Source organism: Perissodus microlepis, chromosome 2 (genome assembly GCF_051167445.1).
Source record: "Perissodus microlepis isolate ML-2025 ecotype Zambia chromosome 2, ASM5116744v1, whole genome shotgun sequence".
Taxonomy (NCBI): Eukaryota; Metazoa; Chordata; class Actinopteri; order Cichliformes; family Cichlidae; genus Perissodus; species Perissodus microlepis.
The window spans coordinates 17,598,111-17,612,607 of NC_140462.1; the positions used below are offsets into that span (position 1 = coordinate 17,598,111).

Consider the following 14,497-nt stretch of genomic DNA (forward strand, 5'->3'; position numbering starts at 1 on the left):
CCCTGCCCTGCAATTTGACGCTCGCTAGTGAGACTCGTATAGACTGACACAAACTGATCGCATGGGAACACATCATGGAGAGTTAATTTTTTTCATAAATTGCTGCTCTAAAAAAAAAAAAAGACTCTTATTAACTTTAAACTCAAACTGCCTAACACAGATTTAAACTGCATATTTTTTTTTGACTGCCTATAAAAGAGAAATTCCAGAGAAAATGTGTCCCCGGCTTACAAATGAAAATTCTTTAGTATCAAATAATAAACAAATGATTGGTTTGCTACCCTGATTTTCCCCGTTGTCTAACGTTGTCTAGGTGGAGATAAGCTGAAGTCACAGTAGAGAGAAACATCTGCAAAATGATTAAAATGAGAAAAATTCCTTGAAATGTGTTTTCAGACGCTAGTAATTTCCCTAAGCTGCCATTAGACATGACAGCATTATCACTTTGCCTTTGACACTGTGCAAGATAAAGCAGCGAGGACACCAAGGTCCAAATATGTTGCTTTTATAGGTAGGAGCTGTCTCATTTATCATGTACTAAAACCTCGAGCTCTCTGTAAGCTCTGTCCATAAGTCAGAGGAGCAGGTATCTTCTGCCATGCTATAAAATGAACTGAAGATGTAATTTTAGACCCAAGTACACAGCAAGACAAAAGGTGAAGACTTGATCAAGAAATACTTGTGACGTGTGAATACAAAAAAACTACTGGCAAAAGAATAAGAGACAAAGAAGCTCACAGAAATTTGTTTATATAACAAAGTGGTTACTATTTAGTATCATATTCCATTACATAGTTTATGGAAGGACAGTGTGCATAACCATTTTGCTTTTTCATGTTTCTAAGGATACAAATAAACTTAAAATGTTACAAATATAAATGTTTCTTATGACAATAAAACATACTCAGTGACAACAAGAAAGGTAGGCAGGGATATGGCAGCTTACACACCATGGTTGGACAGGGTTTGTCAACAGTTATGAACATTGTTTGTTGATTCAGCCACAATTGTTCTTCCACAAATCAATAGTAAGCGCTAACAAAGTCGGAAAGAACTGGATATGTGGCAGCTGGGAACTATTTACCAAAAGAAATGCTTTGCAAATAGTTCACTCTGTTACTGGCAATGTTGTATTTACGAATCTTAAACAAATCTTTCTCCGCCTGAGCAGAATAACTTGTGAGGTAAAGTGCACAGTCAGTGAGTGTAAGTAACATTTCAAACTTTTCATTTAATCACTTGCCACTGCAGAGAAATGGCACCTTTACCTTTATACCCCTGCCTCGCCATTCTTACCATTACAATGAGAACATCATCAGCTGAGGTTTGTTAGTAACAACCAGTAAGAGGATGGGCCGATATGCTGATTTCTACAATAACATGGGAGACCAATTCGGGTTCATTGTCAATGGACTCTCTACTATTCTTCTAGAAAAAACACATTATTCTGAACATTCTACAAGATGGTGTGGGGGAGAAACACATGAATCACTCACAGGGACAATGGAAATGTTGTCATTGTAGAAGTGTCTTGTTTTCACTCATTATCATTCAAAAACACCAAACGTATTCAAGGTGAACACTGATGATCTGGAACTTCTATAATGGCAAACATTGTAGCGCTTAGCTCAGCACGGTGCACATCAGAATCATTACAAAACAGATTTTTAAATTACATCTCTATAAAGATGCATGAGTGTTTTGATAAGAAATAACACTTGACTATCATAATAACATCAAATTTCCTACTCTGAATGACTTAATTGGATCAAAGTTGAAATAACAATTACAGTTTTAAAAAAGCTTTTGTCTGTACAGTCTTTTTCATAGTTTAGAGAAAAAAAAGCTAAACAAACACTTGGCAAATGTGGAAGAAAGTTGTTTAAAATGAGCAAAAAAAAGAATAATTCAGTCAGATTTTGTGAGAAAAACATACTGTTACTGCTAACCACAAACCACTTGTTGTTTTAGCATACACAGTATCCAATCATAAAGGCGTAAAAGCACTAAATATCACTGTAGTTGGACGACTGATAAAACAATAGCCGTTATTAATTGCTTGAAACTGTGCTGAGGCCCAAGGGCAAGTATCTACTAGAAAGGGAAGAAAAATCACTGCAATCTCTGTGCTGTGTGCAACACGTCTTTAAAACTGCCATCAATGCAGAATCCCCTATGCAGAAACCTCATTCTCTCTGCTTTCTCTGTATGACTGCTCAAACCTTATATTCAGAGGAGAATTAAATATGCAGACTTCTCAGAGTATTGTGGGTGCACCTTGAGCCGAGATGATGTGTAAAATTGCATTTTTAGAAGTGCGCAGGCTGGGAGAGGAGGCATCATGAAACAGACACATCATAAGCTGCACTGGCAGATTGTTTAAATGAAAAAAATCTCCATCTATTCAGCCCAGGAGTCAAGCACATGGAATCCTATTTTGCCTGAGTTCCTGTTCCGATTACTGAGCTGGCATGGTGCACACAGACAATTGCCCCAAACAGAAACACACAGACACACACAAAGCCTACAGCTGAGTTCTGTTATTAGTATGGTAACCTGTCTTAAGGTAAAATGATTGCTCGTGCCCTTAGTGCTGGGGAATCGGAGGGCGTTTGGAGACTCGCTTTCTAAGACAAGGATCATCTTGTCTACTGTGCCCCTCAGTCGATAATTCTGCTCGTGCCCGGTCTCCATGTGGATTCAGCGGTTGTTTTTAGTAGCATCTGCTTACAGTTTAGGGAAGTAAGGGAACAAGGGCCACCCTAGGCATGAATACATGAATAAATAGTTGACGTGAAACTGTGTGACAGTGAGTCCATACAGAGAAACAAGCTTACAGCAAAGTTTCAACTATCACGTACACAAACACCACACACCAGGTGACTGTTTAGAGGAGTTTGTCCAGGTAGAAGAATTACACAAATCCCACCTCTTGGTGGTCTTAAAACCCTGTTTGACCTCATACATTCAATCAGATGAATTTAAATGTTTTGGAACCTACGAGGGTTTTTACATATTTATATAAAATCATGTCTCATGTTCTACCAAATATATATTATTTTTTTCAGTTAGGTTTGGGAAAAGGTCAACATTTGGGATAAAACGGACCCTTTCACAAAGTTAACCACATGTTATATTGCAAGCAAGTATCTCCTCGTTTTTGTTTTGTAATCATAGAGACAAGTCCTACTTCAGGCACTGATGACAGCACTGCCTTTCAGTAACTACTACAATAGGTTGCTTACATAAACACTTGTTATTTTAACCTCGTTCAAAATTTTGCCATAATTTCTTTCTTTCTTTTTCTGGAGATTCCAGTGTTTAAAAACCAAATGAAAGACAAAGTGCAAACCTTTTTACTGCTAGTTTACAGATAGATTAATTTTTGGCCTGTGCCTTTATTGTATTTCAAACAGATTAATAATAAAATGATGGTAATGTTGTCGTATAACCACGTGTTCCTTGCTGAACACCTGATCACAGGAAAGAAAAAGTTCATGTTAGCTCCTCCAGGCAGTTAGATGCATTTAAAAATGTGTCAGTCTCTCATGTTAGAAGCAAAAGCGACCTTGGGACAGATCAGCACCCAAAGGCAATGTTAGATATTACACAACTAAAAATAAAATGCATCTTGTCAAAATGGAGATTACAGTTTCAAAATCCATGAGTCACAAGCTCTGAAATATCGGTACAGACGGAGGCCAGCTCTTGTGGCTTTGTGGTATATGCAATGAGCTGATTTATGGAGACGACTGGCTGTTGTGAAAACTGTCTTGATGTTGGTTGAAGGAGGTACTGGCAGTAAGAAATTTTAAACAACTACTCCCTCTTTGATAAGAGCTTGGGGAGCTGCTCGAGAAAACATCAGCAGGTTGAAGGCTTGCCAACACGGGTGTTAAATCCCTGTTTTCCATTTAGAGGACAGCTGCCCCGCTGCTTGTTTGCAAAATAAAGGGTGTGTGGTATGTTCACGGGAATGAACTACTCTGCAGTCCTTCTTGGCATTAGTTCTTTCTTCAGTACACTGCAATGTTCAATACATGTTTCACGTCAAATCTGAGTGTGAAGTATTTTGATTACAGAAGGATTAAAGTAGAAGGCTTAGACTTGCAAGAATGAAAATGGATTTTCAAACAATCAAAACATTTCATTTCTCTGCAGTAACCTTAAAATGTATTGTTTTTAATATCAAACCAGCTAGAGAGGACACAAACATTTAAAGTGATGAACAATTCTTAAATAAATATGTAAAACGTCTGATGAACTGGATAAAAATAAAATGCCAGATTCTTCAGTTCTGTGTAGTTTCTTTAGGCTTGTTTGTTCTGTACTTGGTGCTGTGTGTATGTGGGATTCCTTGGAGTTTGTGTATGTGCCACAGTAAGGGGTGGTCTGTCCCTCCTTCAGATGTCTTCTAGGTCTCCTCTTCGCAGCCCTCTTTGGCACTTATCTAGCGTCTTATAGTAGGCGCGGGTGATCATCGAGCTTGGTGATTTGCATTGTGCCGTGAGCGAGATCTTTCCAGGACTGCACGACGGTTGTCTGGTTAAAAAAACAGGAAGACAAAGAATAAAAATACAAAATGTGAGAATCAGAAGGAACATGAAAGCGCTGGTACATTGATTCATACTAGCACAGGAGCTCAACCAAATCAAAGACTGTATAGAAAAACTAAAGAGGGCAAAAAAAAAAAAAAAAAAAAGACAAGAGGAGAGAGGAGAAACGACGTGAAGAAAATCCAGGCTGATTGAGAGCAGAGCAGCAGGGAAGGAGGGAGAAACAGAAGAAGCTGCTGGAGTGGAGGTGCTTGTCTCTGGTGTCATAGTAACTCTATTCAGCTCCTGATCCAGACTTCCACTCAAGAGCCCCTCAACAATTCTCTCATCAGATGCAGCATATGCACACTACACAAAGTAAATGCACCACGCACAAAAACTAATAACACTACAAAAATAGTATCCATATGGGCTTTTTCCATTAGACCAGGTCGAAGCGTTTTCAAGCCTGTGTGCTCTCTCCATCGTGACACGTTTCCACCGTGGCCTCCCTGCAGGGGACAGGTGCACTGCAACAAGCTGCTACGGAGGTGATAGCAGAGCCGCCCATGGCCAAACTATGTGGTGTCCTCACTGTCTTTAGTGGCTAAAATGTGCTAGAGATTAGAGAGACGTCCTCTGGTGTTCAACTGTCAATACTTTTGCAACTTTTACCTGAACTCTAGAGTTTATTTGAAGCTATGTGGTTCATTCACCTGTCAACCTTGTATTACTGTGAACTGAATGTTTTCAGCTGCATCAAGTGCACTAAACACTTCCTGCTTCATGAGAAAAGCTTTTGTCTGGTGAACTGGCAAAGGCCCTAATACAGAACCCAGACAGAAGCATTGTGTTGTAGGTCTTTAGCATTAGAAAGATCCTTTGAGAAATGAAAAGGATCAACCTAAGAGTCCAAACTTCAAATGAAAAAAATAACTAACATGAGTCAAAATACACAGAAAAAATTCAATCAGATATGATTCGCTGCTAGTAACAGAGAATATGCCACTGTAGCACTTGTGGTCAGAAAGCAGGCCAGTCACACTTTGGGTTTTTCTCTTGCCAGTTCTATGACAGAGTCATACAAACACTGCCTCCTATGCTATCCAACGATGGCTGCCCAGAAATGCCCATGGCATCTATTGGGCAGCCAGGTGGCAGGTGGGGCTGAACAGAACCAGGAAGCATAGCCATGGAGATGACTGCAGGCACACCCACACAGGACTCCCTGGTATTTCCAAGCGTGCCGTCGCCAATGTGCCCATTACTCAGTGCCAGCTGTAGGGTGCCAGGCGTCCCTGGCTGGGCGTTGTTTAATGGCACTTGCACCATCCATCATGTCAGGTAATGAGCTGAGAGTGACTGCGATGCAGACGAACACATACACAAACACGTTCACACGCAAGATCCACGACGACTCCCACATTCACAGCGGAGAACAGCAAGCACTCCTTCAGACTGGATACAAAGCATCATGCAGATGGTGCACAGGAGGAGAGGGGGAGGAAGAGGGAGGGATGAAAGAGACCGAAAGAAAGACAGTTCAAGATGTTTAAGAAAAACAGATAAAGGTCCTGCATTCACAAATTATTTTAGTACAACATAGATTCATGTACAATAGGCCACTGCAAAAGCTACCATGTTCTGGCAGCACATCCAAACACATCACAACTGCTTATTCATGTACTCATTTTTTCTGTTCACAAGTTGTGCTTTATTCCGTAAGCATGACTTACAAAACCTTCCTCTTTTCAAAATAAGAAGCAGCATTATACAAAAAAGAAAGCAAAAATGGGGACAGTTTAAAAGAAAAAAAAAAAACTAGATCATCCAATCATTTGCAAGCCCAATTGCTGTAACCTCATTTCTGCGCAAGCAGTCCCCTTTAACCCTCATTCTATCAGAAGAACATGAAAAACAGAGCTCGGAGAATACAGACCCACTGTCTCTGATCTGAGGTCATCTTGGGTTACATCTATTACTGTAAATAGGAAATGGGATAGAAAATAGGAATGGGAAAAACAATAGTGAAAGGGATCAAAGGCGGCTGTCTAAAGAAGGCATTATGAATTATTAGATGAGTAAAATGACGAAAGACAAGCTAAAAAAATAGTTTTAAAATCGGAAGAAAAATTGAATTCGCAGTACAAATATTATTTTCCTTTTAATAGATCATCATATCCATTTTTTGAGCGATGCCATTCTACACATTGCATTCAGGATACTTACCATCAACCAACTTGGTTTAGACAGTCAACGTTATTAGTTTAAAGTAAGCCACAGTGGTCAAAACAGGATTCCAGCCAGTATACATCAGGGAGACAAATATGGATCTTCAGCCGTCCTCTCTGTTTATAGGACTCTTTACAGATAACCACAATATTATTTAAAGTACAGATGCAAAGCTAATTATATGAGAACTGTCTACATCACAAGCGCAAACTGTTGGTGGGCATTTGAAGAGATAGTCATTTTGTATTCTGTGCAAACTGAAAAGAATGGAGACCATTAAGGTGGCCACTTGTTGAAACCCTACAGGAAAACTGCCATAAACTGGAGGCAGCATTTTTGTGGAATAACAAATGACAAGCGCCCTTTTGGGGGTATTTGTGTCTTGCCTAACTGCCTGAATATATTGGAAAGCGTTCGTGAAAGACTTTGCAAAACACGAGAAAAACTTCCAGCAGAATGCATCTCCCATCAGACGATTCTTGAATGGAGAGTTACTGGCTTCTCATAAAGACTTTTCTGTTCCTATGTTCAGGTGCATAAAAGCCCATCTTTTCCCACCCCACATCAATCTATCACAACAATTGAACAAACAGCAGCCATTTCTACTGGGAGAGAAACATTACTAGTAGCCTCTACTGAATTGAAAGCTCCGAGCACACATACATATACAGGAAGAGAGGGAAACAAAGTGAAACTGGGGAAAAGGAGAAGAGATCCACACAAAAGATGCTCTACAACTAGTTTTTTTTTTTCTTTTGGTGCGCTGATTGCAACTCTTTCTACTTGCATTGGTTTTGATGGTTTCTTTACCTGCTTCTCCCAGAGGCGACATCTTTCCCTGTTACAGTAAGACCGACACAGAGGAGCACAGAAACAGGAGAGAAATTGACAAAAGAAGAGATATTCCATGTTACAACAGGGAGATGTTGGCATACCAGAACTTAATTAAATGCTGGCTGGCACTGTTTCTCAAAATGTTACTAAAAGCACCATGGATGGCAGATGGAGGGGGATGTCACTGCCACACACACACACACACACACACACACACGCACACATATACACACAACCTCCTTTTCTCTCTCACACCAACAGAGGGAAATACATTGTTCCTTTAGTGTTAGCAGAGGAAAATCCTTGCATGTATATCATGATGATCCCTGCCACAAGGGAGAGGCTCTGAATAAGACAAGGGTAATAGGAGGAGGAGAGGACGCCAGATTACAGAGCAGCGAAAAGCAGAGGCCTTTTAAGCCAGCAAAGTCAACTCCAACCTTCTCCTGACTCTTTGGAGGGCTTCCAGAGAGATGCCATTTCTTCATATGACAGATGTTGTGTTATGTTAATGGCTAATTGCACTGAATTACATCATGATGCAGTTCTGTTAACTGCTAAAGTAGAAAAAGCCATCATTCATTCACCAAATGGTTTTCACATTGGATACTCTGAGCCCAGTAAAAACCATAAGGCTTAGAAGGCACTAGACAATGTTAGGTAAATACTGTCTGGGTAGCAACTACCCAACATCTAAACATGCCACTCATGTTCACTGACCCATATTCAAGGCCACAATAAAAAGATCATAATCACCAGCCTTTTGTGTAAATAGCTTCAGCAGGAGAGTATCTGGAGTAAAGACTGGAGCTGGAGCTCTTGTGGTAGTTGTTGTGATAGCTTTGCATCGACTCTCTTTTTTGTTAAATAAGTTAGCGATGACATGATGCCTCTGACATGTCACTGCCTTTGTCTAATTCTCCCTGTCTGAGTTGCTTCGCACTTCATATTTTGATGAGTTGAAACATAGCAAAGGTGATTAAATCTCTGCTTGCTGCACATCAACATGTTGTTTGCTTCTCTGCTGAGGGGGAAAGCGTCTGCGGCACCAGCAACAGGAACAGCCGCAGCCTTCTATCACTCCTTTTCATCTCCTTTACCTCCCGCCTCCCTCCCCTCTACCAGCCTCCGAGCTACAGAGTAATGGAACTCTGTACACAGAAACAAGATACGGCATATAAATGGGATGCAGAGTGAGAGAAGCTATTTCTTCTAACTGAAAATTATGACCCAGGTATCGCAAAACTACAGTAGTGGCAAATATAGCTCCTCGTTCACTGGTAAGACTAATCACCACAAATAAAGAGCAAGAAAGAAAACATTGTGCAGCTGAGTAAAAGGTGAGAGCAGCTGTGATAAGGTGAAAAAATACAAACATTGTGTCACAGTGTCCCGTGTGATGTTACACAGACACTCAATGATTTACAATAATCAGCTCAAAGGTATACAAACCAGAGAATTGTAGAAGATTAAAAGATTAAAGGTGCAACAAACTTTGTTTCTCCTGTTGCTCTATGAAGATCTTCTAAAAGTAAACAAACAAACAAACAAAAAATCTGAATGCTTCAAAACAATTTTTACTCTGATTTTCTGTAGTTAAGATTTTTCTTTTTTGTTGCCACAAGCGGAGAATATCAACTGTAGTTTGCAGAAAACAAAGTTCATCTTGCTTCTGGTAACAGAAGCTGAACAGATGCAGATGATTTTGTTGCAGAGTTGTTCTGAGTACCAAACCCCCCCAAAACTTATAAAAACAAAAGAAAACTAAATGGATTAATACAAAAATGCTGTAATCCATCCATCCATCCAAAACAATTTTTGGTGTCGATTTTCAAATCTGTTTTTATGTACACTTAACCATAAAAATGTAGAATTTCCATCACTATACTTATCAGCATTTTTCATTTCTACTCAGAGGAAATGCTACATAAAAAATAAAAATGTGTAAACCAATCAGCTTTCATGCAAATGGACACTACAGTTTTTACAAGATGTCCCAAAAAAGATGCAACCATAGGTAAAGTGTTACAATTCAGACGTTCTACTCACATTTAATCTTTTAATTAGTTAATCAATTAACTATGTTGATATATCCAGTTTATTTGTGTTTCAAATGCCCCAAATAACATTCACAAATTTTCACATACTACTGTGAACGCAGGTATTTCCTTACAGTCAAAATGCAACACGTTATCCACCACAGTGCAGCGATTTACACATTTGCCTATCAAGGGAAAGATCCCTGGTTTGATTCCCGGAGGAAGCACAAATCCCTTTGGGGATTGTGGCAGGAAGTGCCTCCGGCATAAAAAAAAAACAACTGCCAAATCAAACATGCTGAGCTACCTGCTGTGGTGACGACCTTGTGAATACGGGAGCAGCTTAAAGTAGCTTCTTATCTATGACTTTTTATCCATCCATTCACTTCTGCTTATCCTTTTCAGGGTTGCAGGGGGCGATGGAGCCTATCCCAGCTGTCTTAGGGCGGGAGGCAGGGTACACCCTGGACAGGTTGCCAGTCTGTCGCAGGGCTAACAAATATACACAGACAACCATTCGCACTCACATTCACTCCTGCATTCACACCTATGGGCAATTCAGAGTTTCCAGTTAACCTATCCCCACAAACTGCTTGTCTTTGGATGATGGGAAGGAAGCTGGAGTACCCGGGGGCGGGTAGAACCACGCAAACACAGGGAGAACATGCAAATTCCACACAGAAAGACCCCAGCCAGATGGTGGAATTGAACTCAGGTGTGCTGTGAGGCAACGGTGCTAACCACCGTGCCACCGTGCTGCATTTACAAGTTCATTTTAAATGTGCGCATAGTCAAGCACGGATGTGAACTGTCTATAGCCAGTAATATACATTTTTTTACCGTTAAGTAACACCTAAAGGAGTGGGCTGTACAAGTGTCAGGAGATCTGAGAGCGAGGGCGCTGCAATCTGGTGCTTGATGTGTTTTGGTGTGTTTTCTCAGCATGCCATAGCAGGCAAAGGCGATCAGACTGGCATGACAAAGGGAAATGTCTGAGACAGGTCTAGATAAACACACTGAGGCAAGATACTGAAATTCTTCCACTTTCTGTATCTCTTGGAGCCTTCCAGTGTACACCATGCTTTTTCATCCTGTATCCTTTTTCCAATTTTCTTCTCTCACTTTGTTCTACTCCCCTCCCCCCTTTTAATCCCTCTTATTACTGACATTACCTCCGCTGTTTACTACAAAAAGCTGGCCACTTGTGATTTCTAAACACCCAGGAAGCACAGGAAGCAAACCAGGTAGTAACACAGAGTTCTGGCTTAAAATGAACACTTAATCTTAAAGCATTCAGAGCTGGCAACCATGTATACGAGTTCCCATTCCTGCTTGACAGTTTGTATACAGAATCTGAAGGCAAAGTGAGTTCAACAGAGCCTGTTGAGATAAACAGTAATGAAGAGAGGTTCGTAGAGAGCAAGGTGGTCATAACACATGCAATTGCTTTTGACAGCAGAGGGATGTGGTTAATCTTTCCATCCCTCTATCACCACTCTATCTCTGTGGGTACTTTGATGTGCATGCTTGGTAATAATAGTGACTGACCCAGATAGTGAATACAGCCATTCTTTCTCCCAGTAGCCCACGACTCTCACTACCAGGATGCCACTTAAGTTCTAAAATCCTCTTTGCAAAAACAGCGCTGTCCACCTTCACTGAGAAATCTCACCACTTTCGATCATTTAGGCTCTCTCTTTTGCTGCTTTCTACGCTTTGCATTTTTTCTGCTTTCAATGTCGGGCATACTGTGCGTAAATGTGGTACATCCACGCAGAACATAATGCACGCGCAGGAACTTACTGTCCCATACTAGCCTGAAAGAAGCTTGCTCTAAGAGAAATTCCTCTTGATTGCAAAGCATAAAATATTTTTGAGGAGAGTACAGGAAATCACTGCTCATGCTTATAAATGAATGTTTTTTTATTTTTAATATTACTTTGCCTTCTCACCAGTGAAACCTTGACAGCTCTCTACCAGGGACAAAACAGCAAGAGAGAAGACATGAGGTTCTGCATGTGTTTGCGCACATAAAACCTGTCTGCACTACCTGCACTTAAGACTGTGTGTAACTTTATGTGTGTGGTAACCTAAAAAAAAAATCCATGTTTCTTCTTGGAGCTTGGCTAACATTTGTTAGGTTTTTGACTAAAGGCAACATGCCTCACAGACAAAGGGTAGTACACTTTCCTCACTGGGCTCCTCAGGTTCAACAATCTCCTTAAAATATCTCTGCAGGACTTGATTCCTCAGTCATGGAACGGTGCCTCTGAGCATTCTGGGATGCACAGACACACACAGCCCAAATGAACAGTTATATGAAAACACTTTTGCGATCGATCAGTGCCTGAGGCAAAACTCCATTCATGATTGTCCTCTCAGCAGTCAAGTTTCAGGAGGGAAGCTTAAACCTAAGTATAACCATGAAAGAAAACAAATATCCTTGAGAGCATATTCCTAAAACTGCTAAGCACTGCCCACCTGTGTGACTACTGTTTGAATTTACTTTATACTTTGACGTTATCTCCCTACTTTGGCACAACACTTAAGTATACAGTGCAGCTTAGATGTTTAACATCTCGATCTGAGTAAAATGAGCAGGAGCATTTCCGCTTCATTTAAAAATTGAATCTAACCATACACTTAGGGCCACATTTACTAAATGGGGCACAATAACGTGTGAGAGCAATCCCCATATACCACCGATAATTGTGGTTAGTTTTGCCGGTGATTTACGAGAGTCGCACTGTTTTCTAAACACAGGTGCAGTCAGTTCATTTTAATATGACATGTCCAATCTGCCGAGAGCTGCGCATTTTAGAGCAAGGTCGCAAGCTGTGGGTAATTTACTGAAAGAAAAGGCGCAGTTTGTTATTGTAATCAGAAAAGTGTATAATAATAGATCATACACGTGTACGTTAACTGTACGCTTGTGATGGCAGTCTGGCAGACAGAGTTATTATGAAGGAAACAGACTTCAGTAATTGACAGACTCCAATGCAGGACTGTAAATCATGTGACATCACGTTCTGTAGTATTTTTGTATTAAGACAACTTACATGACTTCAGGGTATAAAACAAACCGGAAATACCTGATTGACAAAAGTTTATTTCTATACTCTGCGACTGGTGGTGTTAACACTACTAGCACAATTTTTCTGTGCTCAATTTGCCTCATTTCATAGTCTTGTGTGTGAAATCTGTGATTTTATAGCTCACGTGTCTCAATTTGTGTAGGTCCACCACTAAAAACGGTTCTTTTAAGTGCCCAGCTCCTAGTGAAAAAAACATGTGCCATGTCTTGGGTCCTGAAATCATAACTATAATTACACTTAAGTGTAATTTATTAAGGTAAAACATGTTTTTAAATGTTATTAATGCAAATGCATTAAATAGACCGATGTCCAGTCAAGGCCTGGTTAGGATAGGGTCCACAGCCAACATCAGTCGGTTCTCTTGGTTCTTCAGTTTTTTCGCTTTGAACTCCGTTGTGCAGATTGTGAAATTCCTGCCACAGAAGCCACAGCATGTTAAAAAGAACCCAACGCCAAAAATCAAAGAAGTTTTCTTGCCACTGGTTTTGCATGACTTCTTAGGTGTGAGGTTTCAGGTCATCACTAATTTCACTGAGCAAATTTAGAATTAGGTGTTTTGGTAATGTTTGGTAGTCACATCTTCACCTGGCTGTGAGAAATGTCTCACTCTTCCAACACGTGCTCTTAAATTTCCATGTCTCCTATGTGTAGCAATATCAAGTACATAAAATGAGACATCTTCTTTTTGGCATTAAATATCAGCATCATTTGCAGTGAACTGTGTGTCACAAACATTAGCAAATCAGTTTGTGTGTTTGATTTAAATATTCGCCTACCTATATTTGCACGTCGAGAAAGGAGCTCGAAGAAAAGGATATGCAAGCGGGTCAGTCGCACAATCTTCTCACTGCGCTCTCTTTGTAAAAACCAACAACAGTACTTTTTTATGTTGTGGTGGTGCAACAGATTTGTGAATTTATCCCTTAATATTTTAATATTTGATTTCTGGTAATAACATGCTTAGTAAATAAACATCTTCATTTATTAGTGTTTTTTTTTTATCAGTCCATCATGTCTTCCAAAGTGTTATTTTTTGTCAAATGAACAATCAACCCAAACCACCCTGACACCATTGCCAAATGTTTACTTTTCTAATATGTTACAATTGAGAAAAAGTCATAAATTCAATAATAAGCATGCTATATGTGTTATTTTTCTGACAAAATATCTGAAAAATGTTTGTGGGTCTAATTAAATCTTTCTTTTACACAAGTCATGCATGGAGGCATGGTAGAAGTGGCAAAATATGCACACTGGACTGAAACTGAGATTCATTTGGGGCTTCACCAGCAGCCCAAGACTATGACCATGAGGCATGCAGGAGCCATGGAGAGCACAGATGGGGCCCACAGCAAAGGCCCAGGTTTCACATGCCTGAGCCAGGAGAGAGTAATCCATCAGGCCAAGGCACTCTGGTGCCTAGGGGGGGCAGTCACTGATCCTATAAGACTGATTGGGCCTCTGTGGGAGGCCAGACCTCCTGACTACACGGACATCAGTGGCTGGCTTGCTCCACTGAGGCCTGATCTGAACTGGACTGATCCAAAGCAATGACCTGTTTCCATTTGGATTCTATATCGGCAGTTATGTAGATCAAAGATAACAGTCTGCACGAAACATGTTGTGTAAAATTTAATGAAAGTGGGCATTTGAAACTTGATTTTTTAAAATATATATCTTACCTGAAACAAATTTAGGAAACATTTCAGGTACTGAAATATCAATCCTCCATAAACAGTGTTCATATATGTTTAGTTTAATA

The 14,497-nt window shown here is 40.1% G+C and overlaps 1 protein-coding gene across 8 annotated transcripts in view; it reads right to left on the reverse strand.

The window, feature by feature from the left end:
* Positions 1–734: 734 nt before the first annotated feature.
* The window catches only part of diaph2 (diaphanous-related formin 2), a 364,160-nt gene continuing 350,397 nt past the window's right edge, over positions 735–14,497 (reverse strand). For 7 of the 8 annotated variants that reach the window (XM_084951486.1, XM_084951494.1, XM_084951479.1 and 4 more), the window contains one exon: positions 735–4,542. In XM_084951486.1, coding sequence (XP_084807612.1) covers positions 4,478–4,542 — 65 coding nt within the window. In that variant the 3' untranslated portion in view covers positions 735–4,477. Of the gene's footprint in view, positions 4,543–7,577; positions 7,606–14,497 lie in introns of all 8 variants that reach the window. The other variant, XM_084951520.1, reaches the window with a different exon arrangement.